Below are 19,153 nucleotides of genomic sequence, written 5' to 3'. Positions count from 1 at the left end.
CGAATCTACATCCCCTCCAGAAGTCTGAGATCCACTAGTGAGCGACGCCTCGTGGTACCATCACAGAGAGGCTCAAAATCACTTTCCAGAACATTCTCGTTCACCACTCCTGGCTGGTGGAATGATCTTCCAACCCCTATCCAGAATGCCGATTCCCTGACATTTTTCAAGCGACAGCTGAAAACTCATCTCTTTCGTCACTATCTGACTTCAACCTTAAAAAAACAAAAAACAATTATCTTTTCTTTCATCTTTCTCTGTCGAGCTTGTACTTATTTGAACAATGCTTGAAACTTGGTATGACAAGCACTTCCTGCGTCTATTTGCCTTTATAAGATGAATCGCTTGATGTATTCCCCAATTGGAAGTGGCTTTGGATAAAAGCGTCTGCTAAATGAATAAATGTAAATGTAAACATGTCAGGACAGCCATCATGAATTAACCAACAGACAGAAACAGTCAAGCTCAGCGTTCTCAAAGGCATCTCAGATTTGTCAACTGAAGTGTGAAATCAGCTCGGCAGAAGGAGCCCCAGGTAACATCCTGGCACAGAAAAGAGACACGTACCGTTTACAGAGCAAAGAGGAACTACTGCGCTTCCCGTCACTGTTATCCTTCCTCACAACAGGAAACCATGCTTGCCATTTGTAGTCACACGTTTCATAGATGACACACAAACACATTCACACATGAAACTGTCAAGAACATGTCCAGGTCACATTTCACCACAAAACCAAAACGAAGAAATAATATTATACATGAAGAAAAATGAAGACAAATTATTTTAGGACCAGATTTTGACATTTTCATGACAATAAAGCACATTTTCTCTAAAACTCTCCCAAACAATCAAATAAACTCATTGTCATCACCATTTTACAAAAATAAAATATTTAAAATGTATACATTTAAGTAAGTCATAGTAATATTTGTTGCACTGAATTTAATGTGATGTAAACAGAAAAATGACACGCATTACTGAGATTTTTTGGGTTATAGTAATGAGAACTGATAGAAATGTGCTTAACCACATCGTAAAAGTCCTAAAACATTTAATTTGATTGAAAAACAATATTTTGCATTAGAAAAAGTAAAATAATTGCATTACAAAATGAAAATTTGGGTGCAGTAATTCATGAAAATTGTCACACTGAACAAAAAAAGGCTTTTCTTTATGTAAAACATATATGATTAAATATGACCTGGATATTTCTTTGCGATTTTCACTTCTGAAATCATTCAACCTCATTCAAATGACACACAACACATGTCGTGATTATCCAGCAAAAGGCGTTAGGATGGATCTGTTATTCCACAAGTGTACTGAACAGGTTACACACAGACATTTTGTTTTCTTGTATGATTGTGACGGACATGAGAACGTGTAACAGCTTGATTTGGTGCTATTCCTATGCAGTTATGTTTGATATCTTGTGCTATTCTTACTGATGATCAACAAATATTTGACGGGGGTTAATGATGCTTAGTCAGCATCAACCTACAGAACAACACACACACACACAGCCATTCACACTGGCACAAAAGCACACACAAGTTAAAAACAAAACAAAACAACATGACCATCAGTGCGTTTCAAATGAGTATATGCAAAGTAAAAATAACACGAATCATTTAGACACTTCGACTCTCCCATAATTCTCAGATATGTCATCAAAAACAGCCTCCGTCAGTCCATAAATCAGTATGTTCTGTCAGTGTAACATGATCAAAATGCAATTTGACGTCCATTGACGCGTCCCTGTCCCAGACGTCCCGTGAAAAGAGGTGCAAATAAAGCCTGTAGTGGTTGCTGATGAATCACGCACAACGATAAAAACGCCTGACGGTAATCGCTCGTTCTCTAATTGTTCTCCCTTGACTTCAAGGAAGACAAGTTCAAAGTAAAATTCTCCGATATTTACAAGAAGCTTTAATTCCCTTCACGTTCCCAGAGAGAGACTGTCTCGCGTCCGCGCTTCCGTCTGTGCTTTTCAGTTCCCCGATCCGCTAAATGAATTTAAAACACTTCGTCTTGTCGTGGGGCAACCGCGTCTTGAAGAGTACCGAGTCCACTCTGAACTGAGTGTATAACAGTGGCATGTATCCGTAGACTTTTACGAAGAAGTTGATGCACTTGTGACGCTCGTGGAAGTGCGAATCGTCGTGCGAAAGAGCCTGCGGACAGCCGGGACAGCGGAAGGTCCAACGTGACGTCACCTGAGAGGAGGAACGTCATGAAAAATTAGATTTATGACTTCAATTTCAGTCAGTTCCTCACACAATCTATCAAACAACTTGAGAAGTCTGGGAATGTAGGGCATAGGTTTGTATGAACTACTTTTATGGTGCTTTTTTAAAAGCTTCCTTCAGATAGCAATACAGGTTTAAAACAACATGAGGTTGAATAACTGACTTTCAATTCTGAATGAATTATTCCTATAAATCAATCCCTCCATCTAAAGATGACAGACTTATTAACTTCATAACACAATATCATCTTTTTCATTTGTGTAGTCTGTTCTCACATTGCAATCTGGTCGGCCTCTTCGTGACAACAAAACAAATGTAATTGATTTGTTTAATCCGCCGGCACGGCATCAGACGGAGAGAGAAGGGTGTGTGTGTGTGTAATAATGCCAGAGAAAATCCATCAAATTTCATTACACCGTTAATTCATGGCCGTCCCGATGCTTCAGTCAATGGACTTCAGAACATCAAAGGCTTTTTAAAGCTTACTGAAATCCTACTTAATAATCCCACTGGAATCAATTTATTGTAACATACATAAGTACAACTGGAAGAAGAGTGTTCTCTGGACACTTCCTAGACATTTAATTTCTTTTATTGTACACAATAACCACAAAATTGTGGTTGCAAAATGATAACAAGAGAATGTCCAGGTCATATTTCAACCCCAAATAAAACTAAAAAGAAAGAAATACAGTTTGGCACAAAGAAAAAAAAAAATAGTTTGTTTGATTGCTTATTGAAATTTATTTAGACATTTTAAAAGACAATTCCAGAACTTTTCCCTACAATTTACATTTTTTGTCTGCCATTCTCAGTGATGATTTTTTTATTAGATTCCAATTGTTGTGTTACAGCAATTTGGGCAGCAAAATATTACTGTAAAATATAAAAATGTAAATAATATATAATAATTTTAGATTTAAATATTAAAAATTAAGGGGGAAATTGAATGCCTCAAAAAATCCTAATGCTGTTGAAAATAAACTTAATTTTCTTATATTATTTATATTATATTACATTATATATCTTTGAAATATCTTTATATTCTATTTTATATTAAATTTTATTTATATTGTTTTTGATTTGGGAGTGAAATATGACCATGGTATGTTATGTTCTTGATAACAGAGAAATTTATCATATATTTTTTATGTAAAGCACTTTGAATTACCATTGTGTATGAAATGTGCTATATAAATAAACTTGCCTTGCCTTATCAATGGCAACATATTTAAATTTGAGCCAGATAATTAAAATGTAACACTGTGCTGTAACCAAGTTTAAAATAAACTGTTTTTTTTTTTTGTTGTCCTGACTGGAAGCGAAAGTGCTGCACGATGTCAAAATAAAAGCTAATAAGGCCATATTCAATGTTCAAAACACAGTTAGGTGGAGAAAAGATCTGAGGCCAATGAGATTCCTCTGTGGGCAGGGCTACCCAGAGCGATAGAAACAGAAACCAATTGACTAACAGAATGAATAGTCCGATTAACATTATTCAGTTGTCACTTTATCCAAAATGACATGACTGAGCAAGAACCTGAAATCACAAGTGACAAAAGCCCCAAAAGGCTTGAAATAACACATGCTTCAAGTAACAGCCTACTGACCTTGATGGGGGGTTTGCGAGTGATATGCGACACGAGGAAGTTCATGGCGATATCCTCACAGTTGATGTACTCGTCCACCATGTCACGTATGGCTTGAGGCATGACGTACGAATAGAGGTACGCGTAATACTGAGGAGAGGCAGAAATGATGGATTTTAATAAAAAAATGAACACGAGAGCAAAAGCATCTCAATTGTACCATGATGTTGCACAGCAATGCTCATAAATGAAAAACGCTCTGCTGTTCACTTATCCATCTGGAAAATGAAGCACTGCGTCTTGTATTCGGCTGAACAACAATGTACTTACTATCAGCGTTGGCTTTCAACTAACTAAACCATATCCTGGTGTTATCTGGGTAAAACTACATAAGCCTAGTGTCTATTTTTGCCATAATCAGGCTCTGGAAGTGTCAAAGCGGGCAAAGCTTCACCTTGTGGAAGAAGGCCGCACCCGTCAGCACCATGGAGAGCTCACAGGAGTAGTTGGAATTGTAGAGCCAAGATTGGTGATTTACATCCCAGGCATGGAACCTTCCTGGGAACCCCACAATTCGGTCTCTGGCCTCCCGCCACACCCTGGGAGCGAAGAAAGAGAAAGAGATGGGAATGATCCAAACCAGAGCAAGAACTGTGATTATAATAATCACTGAACAGTACTTTTAAGTTTTTTAGCAATATATACACTCAAAAAATAAATAAATAATAGTTAAGTAATTTAATATTTAAAATGCATATAAAATTTCCATCCATTTGGATTAAAACACACATATGTATGAAAACACACACACACACACACACACACACACACACACACACACACATACTTTTTAACTGAATATATTTGAATGTTTTCACAACGGATTTATGCTGATTTCAAGAAATTTGAATAAATGCATTTTGAAAACATGAGTATTTGAATAAAATAGATTCAAATGGTTTATGATTAACTATGTCATGTTCGTGCAGAAATCTTGCCTGTTTTATGAATAGTATGACTGATGAATATGCATCACATTGAGTTTATTAGCTTATTTTACAACTGTGTTAATCCAAATGGATGCCAAGTAAAGCCCTTTAATAGGGTAGCTAAACACATAAGCTAAATAACTAGAAGCTTTTATTGCAAAATTAAAGATCTCACAAAACAGACAGATCACTCATAAAAACTGTTTAGCAATGGCAGCATCTTTGATTGTAATGCAAACCTAATAACAAAAAAAAAAGTCTAGTTGACCAGCCTGATGAATTCCCTAATATTTATAGATACAAATCAGACACCAATGTGACCATTTTTACCCCAAAACAAACAGATAAAAACAAAAATAAACCAGCGCAAGTAAAATCAAATCTAAAACTCCCTCTTATCAGCTCATCTTCCCAATGACTAAATATTAGGGGTGTAACGGTACACGTATTCATAATATATTGTTACTTTTGATAAAAAACAAAGTTTCATCTTTCAAATTGTCAATTTTTTCTGGAAATTCAAACAATAAATGCCGTTTTAGCACTCTTTGATGTGCGAGCGAGTGCAATCATCCCTTCCTCTTTACTACTAGTTTTATCGTGAAATAAACGTGAATGAACATCTCATGACTCATGTAATCACTCAAACTGCAATTTCTGTCACATATGAGAAACATCAAACGAAAAACAAAAGCGTAACAAAATCCCACTACTCGTTTGAGGTGCGCAGCGCGGACTGTTTAACAGCTCGGACCGCCACGCAAACAAACTAGTCCGAGCTCAGAACAGCTTTACTCGGGAACCAAAGTTTATTTTGTGACACTGTTACTGCACAGCGCTGCAAAATCCAGTGAGAAGCGTTTGAATTCACCGCAGAATGAATAAAGGTTGCTGCGAGATTTACTGAGAAGCATTCAAATTCTGCACAGAATTATCTGTTATAAACAGATCAAACAGCGCTGACATAGAAAACCAGAAGGTTATAAACCGATCAAACGGCGCTGGCGCCGAAAACCAGAAGCAGTAACGCTAACGTAACCATGGTGCTGTGGCAGAAATAGTCGAATGTTATTACATTATTCATTTCAGGGTTTGTGCAGCCTTTTGAGAAAGAAATTAAAGCAATTTTCAATGACTTACAAGCATGTTTCCAGCACTTTAAAGCTCCTAAATGATCCAATTTGAATGTTATTTTCAATGGGATGACCAAATTATACTGTGGTGAACAAACACTTATGTAAAATTAAAAAAATACATCAAATCACCATTATAACCTGCAGATGGCAGCAGAGGAGCACTTATTGGCTTATTAGTCATTCATTTATACTTTTTCCTTTATATTTTGAAATGATAAAATCACTATTATAAAATATAAAATAATCAAGAAATCAGATTTTGTCACAGTTTCGCTCTTTTTTTGTTTATGAAGTAAAAAACGTCACAGAGTGACTTTTCAATTTGCGACTAAATCACACAATCACTTGTTGGTCAGTTTCATATTAGACTATAGAAGAATAATGGTACATTTAATAAGAGTTCAATATATATCTTTTCTACATAAAAATTTGATTTTGTTCACGTTACTGTTGTTAAAAAATACATATAACCTGTAGATGGCAGCAGAGGAGCACTTATTGGCTTATTAGTCATTCATTTATACTTTTTCCTTTATATTTTGAAATGATAAAATCACTATTATAAAATATAAAATAATCAAGAAATCAGATTTTGTCACAGTTTCGCTCTTTTTTTGTTTATGAAGTAAAAAACGTCACAGAGTGACTTTTCAATTTGCGACTAAATCACACAATCACTTGTTGGTCAGTTTCATATTAGACTATAGAAGAATAATGGTACATTTACAGTTTTTCTTGATTGCTAAAACACTATAACCAGGCTTTTGAACTAAAATTTCAAAACCATACCGCCATTTTTCAAAAAGCATTTTGCTGAACTATAAACACTATTCCCCTGCTTTAACACAAGGGAAAAGTTTGGTTTTTCAGCAAGAGTGAATGGCTTTGAGTGTAGAGCTTCATTTTGACCTGAAAATATGATGTTTGGGGAATTGGGTGAGACGTTATGGATTTGTGTTTACTGTTTTGAGAATACGAGGCATAGTTTCAAGAAATGTGTTTAAGCAATCGAAAAAAACTGTAATAAGAATACAATATATATATTTTCTACATAAAAATTTGATTTTGCACATGTTACAGTTGTTAATAAAATACATTTTGAAAGCTTCCCAACTCAAGCTCAAAACCATCATGTTTGTGTACCGTTACACCCCTACTAAACATGTAAATAAACATGGATGTACACAGGAGAGAAGAACAGTTTTCTTCAACTGTCATGGACTTTATCAAATCAGATGCTTTAAATTCCTCAAACCAATAACTGGATCTGCAGCTGTTGGTTTAAACTCAACATCACATGACTGAATGCAAAAACAAACCACAACAGTTCTCTCTTTCTTGACAAACACATTTAAATGGGCATACAGATGTTAAAGGGGTCCTATTATGCTTTTTCAACTTTAGTTGGTCTGTAATGTTGCTGTTTGAGCATAAAAAAGATCTGCAAAGTTACAAAGCTCAAAGTCCACTTCAAAAGGAGATATACAGAAATCACTTCTCAAAAACTACAACGAACGACTCGTTTGGACTACAACGCATATTTTCCGGGATTTGTGATATCACAAACCTGGTTGAGCTGCACTAGAGAAGGCAACGAGTGTTATCACTATGTCAGAGACACGCCAGCTTTCCCAAGGCAGACGAACTTAGAGTGGTTACAATCATCCGGGTTTAAATCGCGCTCAAATTGATTTGATTTTGACGCAATATTTACACTGAAGTTGCATGCAGCTATGGTAAGGGCATGACATTTCCCGACCAGGCGCAGAGTGCTGCCAAACACAACACACACTGGCCCAGCTGACCAATCACAACACACACTGGCCCAGCTAACCAATCACAGCACATTTCGTATTTCAGAAGGCGGGCCTTCATTTGATATAGGAACTATTCGAGCCGTTCGTGCCAGACTGGGGAGAGAGGTGTTGTAATAATGTAAAATATGTGAAAAATAATGTGTTTTTCGAACAACCTAGTATGAGAGCCTGTTCTAGTACACCCCCAAAACAAAATCAAGACTTTGTAAAAGAGCATAATAGGACCCCTTTAATGTGCATTTGAAAACACTTTTCACATCTTTGGATCACATTAAAATTTTGATCTAAAATGGTATGCTTAAAATGTACAGACTGAGGTGAGAAAACAGATCGACTTACACTGTCTCTCCAATAGAAATATTTTGCTTTCCTTGCTTCATGAAACTGAATTTATTCTTTCTAAACATACTTTAGCCCAAAGCAGTGACATCATGGGGAGTTTCATATTCTTTTCTAATAATATCAACGATGAAAATGACCTTCACAAAATAAAATTTCTTTAAAAGAGGCAAAAGTACTAGAGCCACAGCATCACGGGGACTATCCTATACAAATAATCTCAAAAATGCCCCTAAATATACCTTTAACAAGGGGGAAATATCTGCAAAAATTTAGGAACTGCATTTTCAGGATGTAATGTTTCACCAACACAAAATCAAAGGTTAATCTTAATATTTTAAGCCTTTTGACTGTATTCAGTATATATTGATGTTTTTGCTTTGAAATGGCCAAAAGATGGATAAATATGTAAACAGCTAAACTAGACTCAAAGTAATTTTCATGAAAATATAATAATAAGCATTGTTTAATTGCTCCGCCTTAATAAACATATTATGCTAAATCTCGGCATCACAAAAGCCTTACCTGAACCCAAACATAATTTCATCGTGTCGAAGATGGGCATCATCATCAATTGACAAAATAGCCTCAGTCTCGACTGCATCCCAGGGAAGGAAGCGATTGTTTAAACTGTTCTTTTCTGTGTGTACCACCTGCAGAGAAAAAGCCCATCTGTTGAGTCAACAGGCCATACTGTGAACGACTGAGGTAGAACATGGCATTATTACAAGATTTTACTGGGCCTGCCAGACACATGACCTTATAAAACCAACAAATGCCAATCAAAACAACTTAATACTTCCAGAAACCATTTTTTTTATTAATAAAGCAAAGGCTTTGTGTGCAGGGACGGTCTAAAATGAAATACAACTTTGCAACCTTACATCCATAATTAAAAGATGCTCAATTTCAAAGTTCCAAACTACTTGAAGATAGTTAGAAACGTGGGGTACTTCGGCATTCTGTTTGGGTTTTCATTTCAAAGTATAACCTTACTGTGGGCTTAATACAGCACTGTTTCCTTTAATATCACCAGAACTAATTTGCCCTAGAGACATGAAAGCTATGCTTCAAAGACAGCAGAGAGAGCAGACCAAATCTACAGCAGAATGCAATGCTTGTGAGGTTCTATCACATTTAAGCCTTGGAGAATTCCGACTAATAACAAGCTTAACAAGATTTTTTTTCTCCTTGAGTGGTGCCTGCCTGTGCTAAACTTGCCATCGTGATATTAGGGCGTTCTGCATTGGTAGGGTGTTCAGGTATCTTACTAGGGTGTTTACTAGGAGGTTGCTTACTGGCCCAGTAAAAAGATATGACTATAAGAAATATGATCAAGAAATACTGTATGCTCACCACAATTGGTAGACCAATGTCTGGCCAGAGGAGATCATCTGAAGGTGGTTTGGGAGAATTCCACACTACCACCACTTTGTTGAGATAAGGAAGGCCATTTAGTCTCTCCAATGAGTTCATAAGAACCTCCTCCCTTTCATAAGTAAGCATGACCACAGTAAACTGCTCCCGTGGGACGTTACCTCCTAGAGCAGCCTGAAACTCTTTACCAGATCCCCCAGAACCTCCACCGATAGGGCGAAAACCAGTCCCCGACCCCAGAAACTTGGCTTCTGAGGGAAGTACGGGGTCCAGTGGAGTATGTGGGAATAGATGGAAAGGGCCAGGTGCACGATTCCAGGTGTGGTAGACATCTGCAGCTGTGTAGGTGAAGTTACGCAAGAAGCGTGGCGAAGCATAAGGGGGCTCTACTTCAACAGGCCCCAGATCTAAGTCGCCATTGTCAGCCATGTTAGCATCGGTTCCTGCCAACTTTCCAGCTTTGTGGGGAATCTCCTGGGCAGGCTCCTCACGTATAGGTGCTGCTGGTATCTGGATGCTGGTTCGTACGCTAGCCAGGATGGTGCTGAAGATGCTCTCTGAGGTGGAGAAGTACGTCTCCCAAAGAAACCGACCCTGTCGTCGCATGGCCAGAAGGTCATTGTCTGAGATGCTACGCAACAGAAAGTGCAGCTCCATTATGCGAGGCTTGGGTACCATAATGACTGCCTCACTCCAGCGTATAAGGTGATGGTAGGGCAACTTTGAGTGGTCGCCAAGCACCACCGGTACAGCCCCAACTTCCAAAGCCTCAAAAAGTCTCATGCTACAGCCAGCAGAGGCCACCAACTGACCATCGCCTGGAGATATCACCAAGGCAAACGTAGAGACCTTCAGTACCTCTAAACGATCCTCACGCTCCCCACACAACGCCCACTCTGTTGGTAAACTCGGCTTGGGCTGATTCTTGCAAGTGAACTCCACAAGAACCTGGTCTAGGTGACTGTCCTGTACAGCCTTGAGTGTGCCAATAATGCGATCATCATAGTCAGCTGGTGGATCCCCTTCCATTTCCTCTTCGAAGGACTGTGGTGGGGCTTCAAGCAAGCTGCTCCTCAAAGACTCCACCTTTTCTCCCTGAAAGGTGAAGAGGTACTTCCTTTTGACCGGGACTTGCGGAGGCACCTCTAGGAAGTTGGGCTCAGACAGAGCGTGGACTAGAGGAGACACCACCATGTCGAAACCTTCTCTATATTGACGTTCAAAAAAGGTAGACTGTGCCACTGCTGCTCGTCCTGTGCTCACATTGTACAGGAAGTTCTGTGTCAGAGACTTTCTTGAAAGGTGTACAAGCAGGTGGTTGTGGCCGTCCAACCTCCAATACGGCAAGGCCTTGAGCTGCTTTTCAAGGTCTAAGGGTGAGGCAAGAGGAGAGGAGGGTGATTCTTGTATTTCACCAACAAGCACTATGTACAGACAAGCAATGTTGGGATTATCGGTCACATATACACTGCTTTTGACGGATGAGGCAAAGGCTTGTTTGACGAGAGGGTCCAACTTCTCACCCCAAGGATATGATCCTATGTCATAAACATAGACCGGGAAGCCAGATGTAAGTGGACATCTAGCGTAATCAAAACAAGTATGCAAACGACAGTTTTGGGCCGACTTTGGAGGAGGGTATCCAGGATCATCCTTGTCTGGTAAAAGTCTAACAGGCAATGACAGTTTTGGCTGGTTTTGAGCCATAAGTTCCTTGTAAGAGTGCTCTGTCTGGCTGATGACATTTTTGAGTTGTAGCAAGTCCTGTTTGGCACTGTCAATACTACGTTTACAGGCCTCGATGCGTAGGTTAAGTCGGGCTATCTCGCCATTGAGCTCTTGACGCTTTGCCTCAAGCTGCAGAAGCTCCTCACTGACAGATTCCCGGATACGACACAGGTCTTGAACGTGCTTCGCTTCACACAGCTCTCCTCCAGGTCTTGGCCCAAAAATGCGCTTATCTGGTCCCCCTGCTTCATCGATTGTGGTGAGGTAGTAATGTGCAATGAGAGGGAAGAAGACCAGGATGAAGAAGAGCATGAAACTGAGCCAGGTGAGCCGTACTCGCCGCAGTACCCATGGCTGGCCACTGTTCCCGACGATGCCTCCGCTTCGCTGCATCGTTCAACTATCACTCTCCTCCAAACCAGATACGTGAATGCAGCCTTTGAGGAGATTCAGCTGCCATAATGCAACCTCATCTGTACGGTACACACTTTCAGTTTTACCCCTTTCTGGAGTTTGTAATTTACGTGTCTTTGTTTTAATTGGGACTCCTAATAAAAGGAAATTTCATCTTTCTTGTGATAGAATGATATTGTCCATAAACAATATGGTCTTGTGTGCGGTGTGATGTATGTTGAAATTTAAACTATCCAAGAGAAGAGGGAGAATCCCAGACAGCAGTAAAATCTGAGAGCCCTTGATGGAGATCAGCAATGGAGGCATGGCTGATCTGCATTTTTATTAGTGGCATCACACTCCGGTCACTGTTCCATAGTTGGGACTCATGAATTGGCCACAGTGTGCCATAAACTCTTGAAGATACTGCATCCCATCCAACTGCGCTTAATCTGCAAAATAGAAAGCAAGTATCAGTTATTTGTACATCATTTCAGAGTCTTAAAAACATACCTAGGTCATCTGATATGATCAATGCTAAAGATAAGAAATATGAATCACTTTGTTTTGATCTGAAATGAATATGACAGATTTCATATATCATTATTCAAAGGACACATCAATCTTCATAAAGTCTAAGACCCGAAACAGACTGTACGCAACTACATTAGCACTTCTAACTACGCATTCCAAAATGAACAGTCAGTGTTCTCTTTTTATCGCCCCTTGAGTCTGCCACAACATTGCAAGTATGCATGTGAAATATCTACTACAGGACAGTACACTTGCAATGTGTTGGCCAAGCATTTATGCCTGTATTTGTTTCTGGCCTAAGAGACTCTCTGGCCAAATCGCAGTTCTAATTAGCGATTACAGTATGCAATTGGCAAGAGATGTTCTTGAACACAGCTCCACAAAAAAAAAAAAAAAAAAGTTCACACCCATTTGTTAGATTTGAAACCAATTGGCAGCGCTCAGAATGACCTCACAGGCTTGTCCTATTCACTGAACACATTATCTGGTATGCTGACAGCTAGGTCCAAGCATTAGCAGCTGTTCTAAAACAAACCCACAGAGCAAACACTCCATAAGGCATGCATACAGGGGAAAAAAAACATGTGAATCGCCTCAAGTGACCGTCTCTGTTAGATTTGCCCATGCAGCCATCAGTATAAGCCATGCAAGATTTCAGAGAGCTTCATTATCTCTGGATAAGAGAACATGAGGGATGATTTTTCCATTAATGGAACAGATTTTGACATGGCCACTGATCCTACAGCAGGGAAGAGATAAACTATTGCACACTTCTGTCAGACCACTGCCTGATTCATTTACTCCGTTGATCAAAACTCACACAGAACACAAAACATAAATATATATTAAGTAGGGCTGCATGATAAATCGCATGCGATATTTAACGCGCATGTGATGGAGATTTACCGCTGATTACAGAACCGGCTTTACTGATAAGATGCGCGTTAAATATCGCATGCGATTTATCGTGCAGCCCTAATATTAAGATAAGCCTGAATTAAGACAATGTCAGGCCCTATGCACTCTTTGATCATCAGTGTAGTGTATACTTTTTCACATATACTTTTTAAATTTGCAATAGTATACAAATTGGGATTGAGCACAAGCCTGATCTCCATTGCTACTTACAGACTAGGGTTGTGCCGATAGACGATAGTCAGAGATATCGCCTGTGGCTGCTGCCACTGACGATAGCAAGATGATTATTATTATTATAATTATTATTATCAGGTTAGTAATACTATCTAATTAATATTAGGGCTTATTTGTTCCATTATGTTTCTTTTTCTGCGTTTTAAAAGTGTTTTGCATTATAACAAATCACACACGATTATGTTATGCTTATGAATGCAATGGCCAATCAGAGGCGTTCAGATGAGTCATCGCTGAAACAGCGGAGTTTCGTTGTTCAGCACGCGCGGACTGAATTCTGACTCGTGAATTCTTTCATCATAAACAACAAAGTGCAGATGTACGTGCGATGTAAGTATAAGAGATTTATTCATCATACAGTGTAGATAGCTTCACTGATTTTAACGGGATTGTATTTTAAAGTGCATAAACATGCGCTAGACTGAGCTTGTGATGATGTTCTTTGGTAATGTAAACGTTTTCTGTAGCTGCTTTTTGAATAACTGAGGAAATATAAGCATTATAATTAGTAACTTACAATATTTCTATTGAATTGTTATCATGTTAAATACAAATTTAGTACCATTAAAAAGGCGGTTTTTAGCCTTATGCTGGAGTTGGTTCACTTTCCGGCAATGAAACTAAGTAAATAAATAATGAAATAAATTAGCACGATAATATCGTGTATCGGCGATCTCACAGGCTGACGATAGGACCAACACTATTACAGACTATCAGACCTGGACTGTGTGAGAAGGAAGGGTAGATCTCCAGAGAAATGTTACATTGATGAGAGACAGACGCTGATACAAAGGGACAAATTGGGGCTCATAAAACACTTCCCCTCTGAACACCTGAAGTGGATAATCATTCTTTTTGACCTTTCCCTGATTAAGCTCCATTATTTAGCCTCCACTGCTGTAAGGGTTGTTATTTGTGGCTGGTTCAATTATACATCATGTTGATACACAAAAATAAAAAATAAAAATAAAGAGCGAGCACGTAAACTCCAAAACATAAAAGATAAACTCTGTTTTTATGCAAGACAGACAGAGTTTTGCTCTATTACTGATTTAAGCCATTTCACCTCTTTTGTGAGTTGAAAATCTGTCTGCTTAATTACATAGATTAATTAAAGCAATTCACAGCAATCAATATTTGTAGATATAGAAACGTCACTTCTAAGCCTAATATGTACACTACTACACTAAGTTTAGGGACATTTTTAAAGAAATAAACTTTTATTATATTATTAAAGACATTTACAATGTTGCAAAATATTTCTATTTCATTTATAAATGCTGTTCTTTCTATTCATCAAAAAATAATCAAAAAATGTATCACGTTTCCACAAAAAAATGTTCAGCAGCACAACTGTTTTCAACACTGATAATAATACATGTTTCTTGAGCAGCAAATCATCATATTAGAATGATTTCTGAAGGATCATGTGACATTGAAGGAGTAATGATGCTGAAAATTCAGCTTTGATCACAGGAATAAATTGAAAGGGCCCATATTCGCAAAATGAATATGGACCCCTTAAAGCAGAAAAGTTTTTCTCATGTGAACAGGCAAGATCCAGCATGTCTGAGCTCCATCTCCACTGTCATGAAAACTGGATGTGTTCTGAAGAAATTCACACTGACCTGTGATCAGGTCCGGAAAGTTTCCTTGGAATAACAACTCTCCGTCTAATCCTCACACTGCCTCTGGGTTGTGGAGGCAAATCAAATGTACCACAAGCCAATATTTAACCAGTTTTGTAAATGGAAGGATATTTTCCAGCCTGGCCGCGGCTGAGTAGCAGCAAATACGGATGAAAGCAGGAAATTATGGATCCCTTATTATCAGTGCGAGCATATTTTACGCAGCAATGACATTTCCAGACGACAGGGTAACCAATTTTCTCCTAGTGAAATTTGCTTTGAAGGCAAGAGTCCAAAAAGAACCAGTATAAACAGAAAAAAATGAAACACGTTCGGTATTTTAATCAAATATCAGTCTCCGCTGGTTTCTGCATAGGAGAAAACTTTCCTTCTCTCTTCCCCTTTTTCCACTTCCTCTTCAACTGAAATGAAAGTTGCATCAGCAAAACTGGAGTGGATCAAAAGTGAGGTTTAAAAAGTCAAGCATCGATTTCATTTCTAAAATTAGGGTTAGTGATCTGAACAAAACCCTAACAGTATTAAATATTAAACTACACTCTATCAACCACATACCAGCATGCTTAAATCACCTTAGCAACTAGACAGTAGCACAGTTTTACACAAATATCTATTATAAAATGTAGTACTGTCTGTGTATTTTCCTACAGTATATGTGAATCTGAAACAGCTTTTTAAAAAATCTGATAAAGCCAAGTTAATGTTTCTCCACATCTCAATGAATCTTTATCAAATGTTTCTGTCAGAGTTGTTGCTCTCCTTGACTTCTAAATAACACGTTACTCCAATTTATCTATATTTTGTACCATAATGAAGGCAAATTAAATTCCAGGCCGTATAAAATAACTCGGCTCAGCACAGAAGCATTCGGCTCTTGCAAGTTAACTAGGACAAGCTTTTAGCTGGATCGATGTTCTACATAAGGCAGTTTAAACATCACAGATGTTGAGCTGCACTTTGGGACATCTTCTCCGGGCAGGAACGATTTGGCAGTATTTTCTCCCAGATGATCTCCAGAACTCCATCAATGACTCATTCTGTTCCTAATGCACTGCTGAAACAATATAGACCACTGAGGTAATACAGCCTGTCTGACTGAATTATCTTAGATGCATTCTGCTGCATGATGTCAATATGAAGTCAAGAGACAGACGTCAATAGTGCCAAATTAAAAACATCAAAAGATGCAATAAAATTTGAAGTAAAAGTGAAGCTTCTAAGTGTTTTTTAAGCATTCCCTTACCTTTTGGATCTAAAAAGTTGAAATGTAGGCCAACAACTTCTAAGTTCTTTTATTATTGGTGAAAAACTTCTTTTATGGTCAATAGGTCTGCTTCCCCAGTCATCAATAAAACAGAAAGTTGCACCACTAACAATGGGAGGGAGGGAAAAATAAACCAGTTGTTTACTCAGAATTGACCTCGTTCACACATCTTATCTGCTCTTCTACAGAAAAGTCAAGCTTCTAAACTTTTCCAGTGCAAATAAAACAGAGACAGCTGTGTTTAATTAACTTATGCATGATCTATCAGAACGTTCTGCACTGAATTCAACATTAAAAGACTCTAGACAAGGAGGTTTTGGCATAAGGGCCACACATTGGGCTTTAAATAGAGCACAAATAGTGTAATTCCCTTTGAGATGTTCTGCGTCGACTGGTTCCACAAGAATACGCTCTCATCTTTTAATCTAGTTTTGCTCAGGCTCCATGCCTCAGACAATTCATCTTGCCAGATGACCATGCATGGATAGTTTTCTTTGACTAGCAAGCGCTAACAGGTCCCACCGCGAGACTTCCTACAGTGGCCTTGAGGCGCATTTGTATCCTGTTTGCCCAGTCAGTGTTTGCAAGAAGTCATCAGAGCGATCCGTGGAAACGAGACCCAGTCTGATGTTTTTTTTAAGTCTACAGCCCATTCCACATTTGCAATCTCCGAACAGAAAACATTTATTCAGAAATGTATTATTGTATAAATAACTGTAAGACTTCAGTACACTGGAAAAATATGGTGTAGAAACAATTTCACTAAGAAATGTCTAGTAAATTTCACAAGCAATTAAGGAGATGACAAGTAACACATTTAATTAAATGTGAAATTGTGAAGCAGTAAAGCTGAAATAGTATTTTTTGGTAAATCTCTGTTTTACTCACAACCTTGAAAAATAATTTTTTACAGTGCATATCAATGTTAGATGACCTAAAAGTCAAAAATGCATTTGAAAGTTAATCATCTGGGCACATTACACAAATGAGAATTAGAAGGAAAATGCACTTATATTGTTATGAAAATAACGTCACAATGTAAAAAGGCTTAATGACCCTAAAAATAGGTTGATTATCAAAAGAGGCCACAGCTCTATAGTTGTTTACCAAAAACAAAGCAGCAAACGCCCCTTGAGATAAATGATAACGCTTCCATACACAATTATCTATGCACAGCAACACAAAACAAGCAAGAGTTACACTGAAATGTCCCCCACCTGCAATCAGAAGACTGTCAGTGGAGCGAGGACTGCTTTTGTTTTTTTTCAGACAATGACACTCTCCGGGCAGTAGATTTGCCTCTGAATGACACTGCGGCTAAATGCAAGGACTGTGCTTCTTTGTGGACATTCTATCAGTTTTAATGAAGCAAGATGAGGCATATTCTACAGTGAAGACTGCCTGCATACTTTGCATACTTCTGCTCTGCACTAAAGTTATGTACTTTGCTGGGAATGTGAAAGTACATACTTTTGAGTTTCTAACAAGACAGTACACAACAGCACTGGTACATACTTCCACATCATAAAATTGCATCTTGATACCAATTGGAATTTCATGCATAATAAGACAGGAATGTGTACTGAGAAATTAGATAGGACGCATACATTTGTTTTTAGGTGCATACATTTAAATCGGCCAGGGATCGCCAACTGAAAGGTAGAAGAGACAAATCACAATCTCATCCTCTACCAAAGCTCAAGGGATTATGGGTAATATTAGCCTAAAAGGCAAACATACTTCAAAAAACCACCAGAAACAGTATATCATCTGGTCAACCTTTAGCATGATATTTTCAACATATTTTATTTCATATTTGAAATACACTAATCCTAATCAACTTGGTTATTATGCAAAATGGTTTGCAACTATTCCTAACGTAACCTTGGAAAGAAGTGAGATAGAAACCAGGTGTTTATGCCCGTTCCAGCTCATATTTCAGGCTCAATCACTGAGGAGAACGGAGCTGTAGTCTAATTTTATTCAGGACAGAGAGGCTCTGAAAGCTGACAGCCAATTCTCATTGCCTACAGGCAGCTTCAAGAGAAGTCACATGGAGGAGTCATCTCAATCCCTTTCTTAGGACACAGACATTACGTATAAATAAATAAAGTGATAAAGATACGGAGCACAGGTATGTGGGGAAAATAAATCCACAGTGAGGTGTACCAACAAGCAGTACTGAAGCATCTTGTGCCTGATTATTGCTCAATCATATTCAGGCTGTTTATGGGAGTTTGTCATTTGTTATCTAGTCTTGCATAACAACCCACATCTGGGGAAAAATGCTAAGATAACTACTGCAATGCACATGCCAAAATGTGTTTTTCAAGAAACTAGTTTACTACTTTACAGCCAAATGTATCAAGATTGCAAATGTAAAACCTCATAAAAAGGCCTAAAGTGTTCTGATTGTTTTTATCAAGATACTATGTGGTTGCTATTAGTGTTGTCACGGTACCAAAATTTCAGTATTCGGTACCAATACCAGTGAAAATCCACGGTTCTCGGTACCAATTTCGGTACCAAAGCAAAACACAAAAACATGCTAATTGAACAACATTTTTATTAATAACGTTAAACAAAAATTAAATGTACAAAACCAATGCCATTCTTTATACTTATTTAAAATTGTTTCAAGTTTTTCCACAAGTAATAAAAGTATGAAAAAAGTTAACAAGTTTCACCCAAAAGTTTAGTCATAGTTCTGCTGCCACTGAAAAACATCTGTAAACTGTTGTCTGTTTTAGGGTTTGCTGGTGTTTTCAGGATCTTCCTCAGTCTGCAGATGTAAAAGGAAAATATAATATACTTCAGTAAAGCAATGGGCTGAGTCTGACCAAATGCAACATAAGATCATTGACACCAGCTAAAATATAACTTTTCAGTAAATAACAAACCTCAGCTTTTATAAGAAATTTAGATAAGATTACAAATAT

At 38.0% G+C, this 19,153-nt stretch overlaps 1 protein-coding gene across 1 annotated transcript in view; it reads right to left on the bottom strand.

Annotated features, from left to right (window-relative positions):
• Positions 1-1,125: 1,125 nt before the first annotated feature.
• Positions 1,126-19,153, bottom strand: part of LOC107704067 (exostosin-like 3) — a 32,622-nt gene continuing 14,594 nt past the window's right edge. Inside the window, exons 2-6 of the mRNA XM_016506909.1 lie at positions 9,477-12,070; positions 8,646-8,773; positions 4,294-4,438; positions 3,861-3,989; positions 1,126-2,217 (exon numbers count right to left, since the gene is read on the bottom strand). Coding sequence (XP_016362395.1) covers positions 2,008-2,217; positions 3,861-3,989; positions 4,294-4,438; positions 8,646-8,773; positions 9,477-11,618 — 2,754 coding nt within the window. The 5' untranslated portion in view covers positions 11,619-12,070 and the 3' untranslated portion in view covers positions 1,126-2,007. The remainder of the gene's footprint in view (positions 2,218-3,860; positions 3,990-4,293; positions 4,439-8,645; positions 8,774-9,476; positions 12,071-19,153) is intronic.

The sequence above is a fragment of the Sinocyclocheilus anshuiensis genome, unplaced genomic scaffold, assembly GCF_001515605.1.
Source record: "Sinocyclocheilus anshuiensis isolate Anshui unplaced genomic scaffold, SAMN03320099.WGS_v1.1 scaffold534, whole genome shotgun sequence".
Taxonomy (NCBI): Eukaryota; Metazoa; Chordata; class Actinopteri; order Cypriniformes; family Cyprinidae; genus Sinocyclocheilus; species Sinocyclocheilus anshuiensis.
The sequence above is the reverse complement of the archived record's forward strand: the minus strand, read 5'-3'. Positions and strand labels throughout refer to the sequence as shown.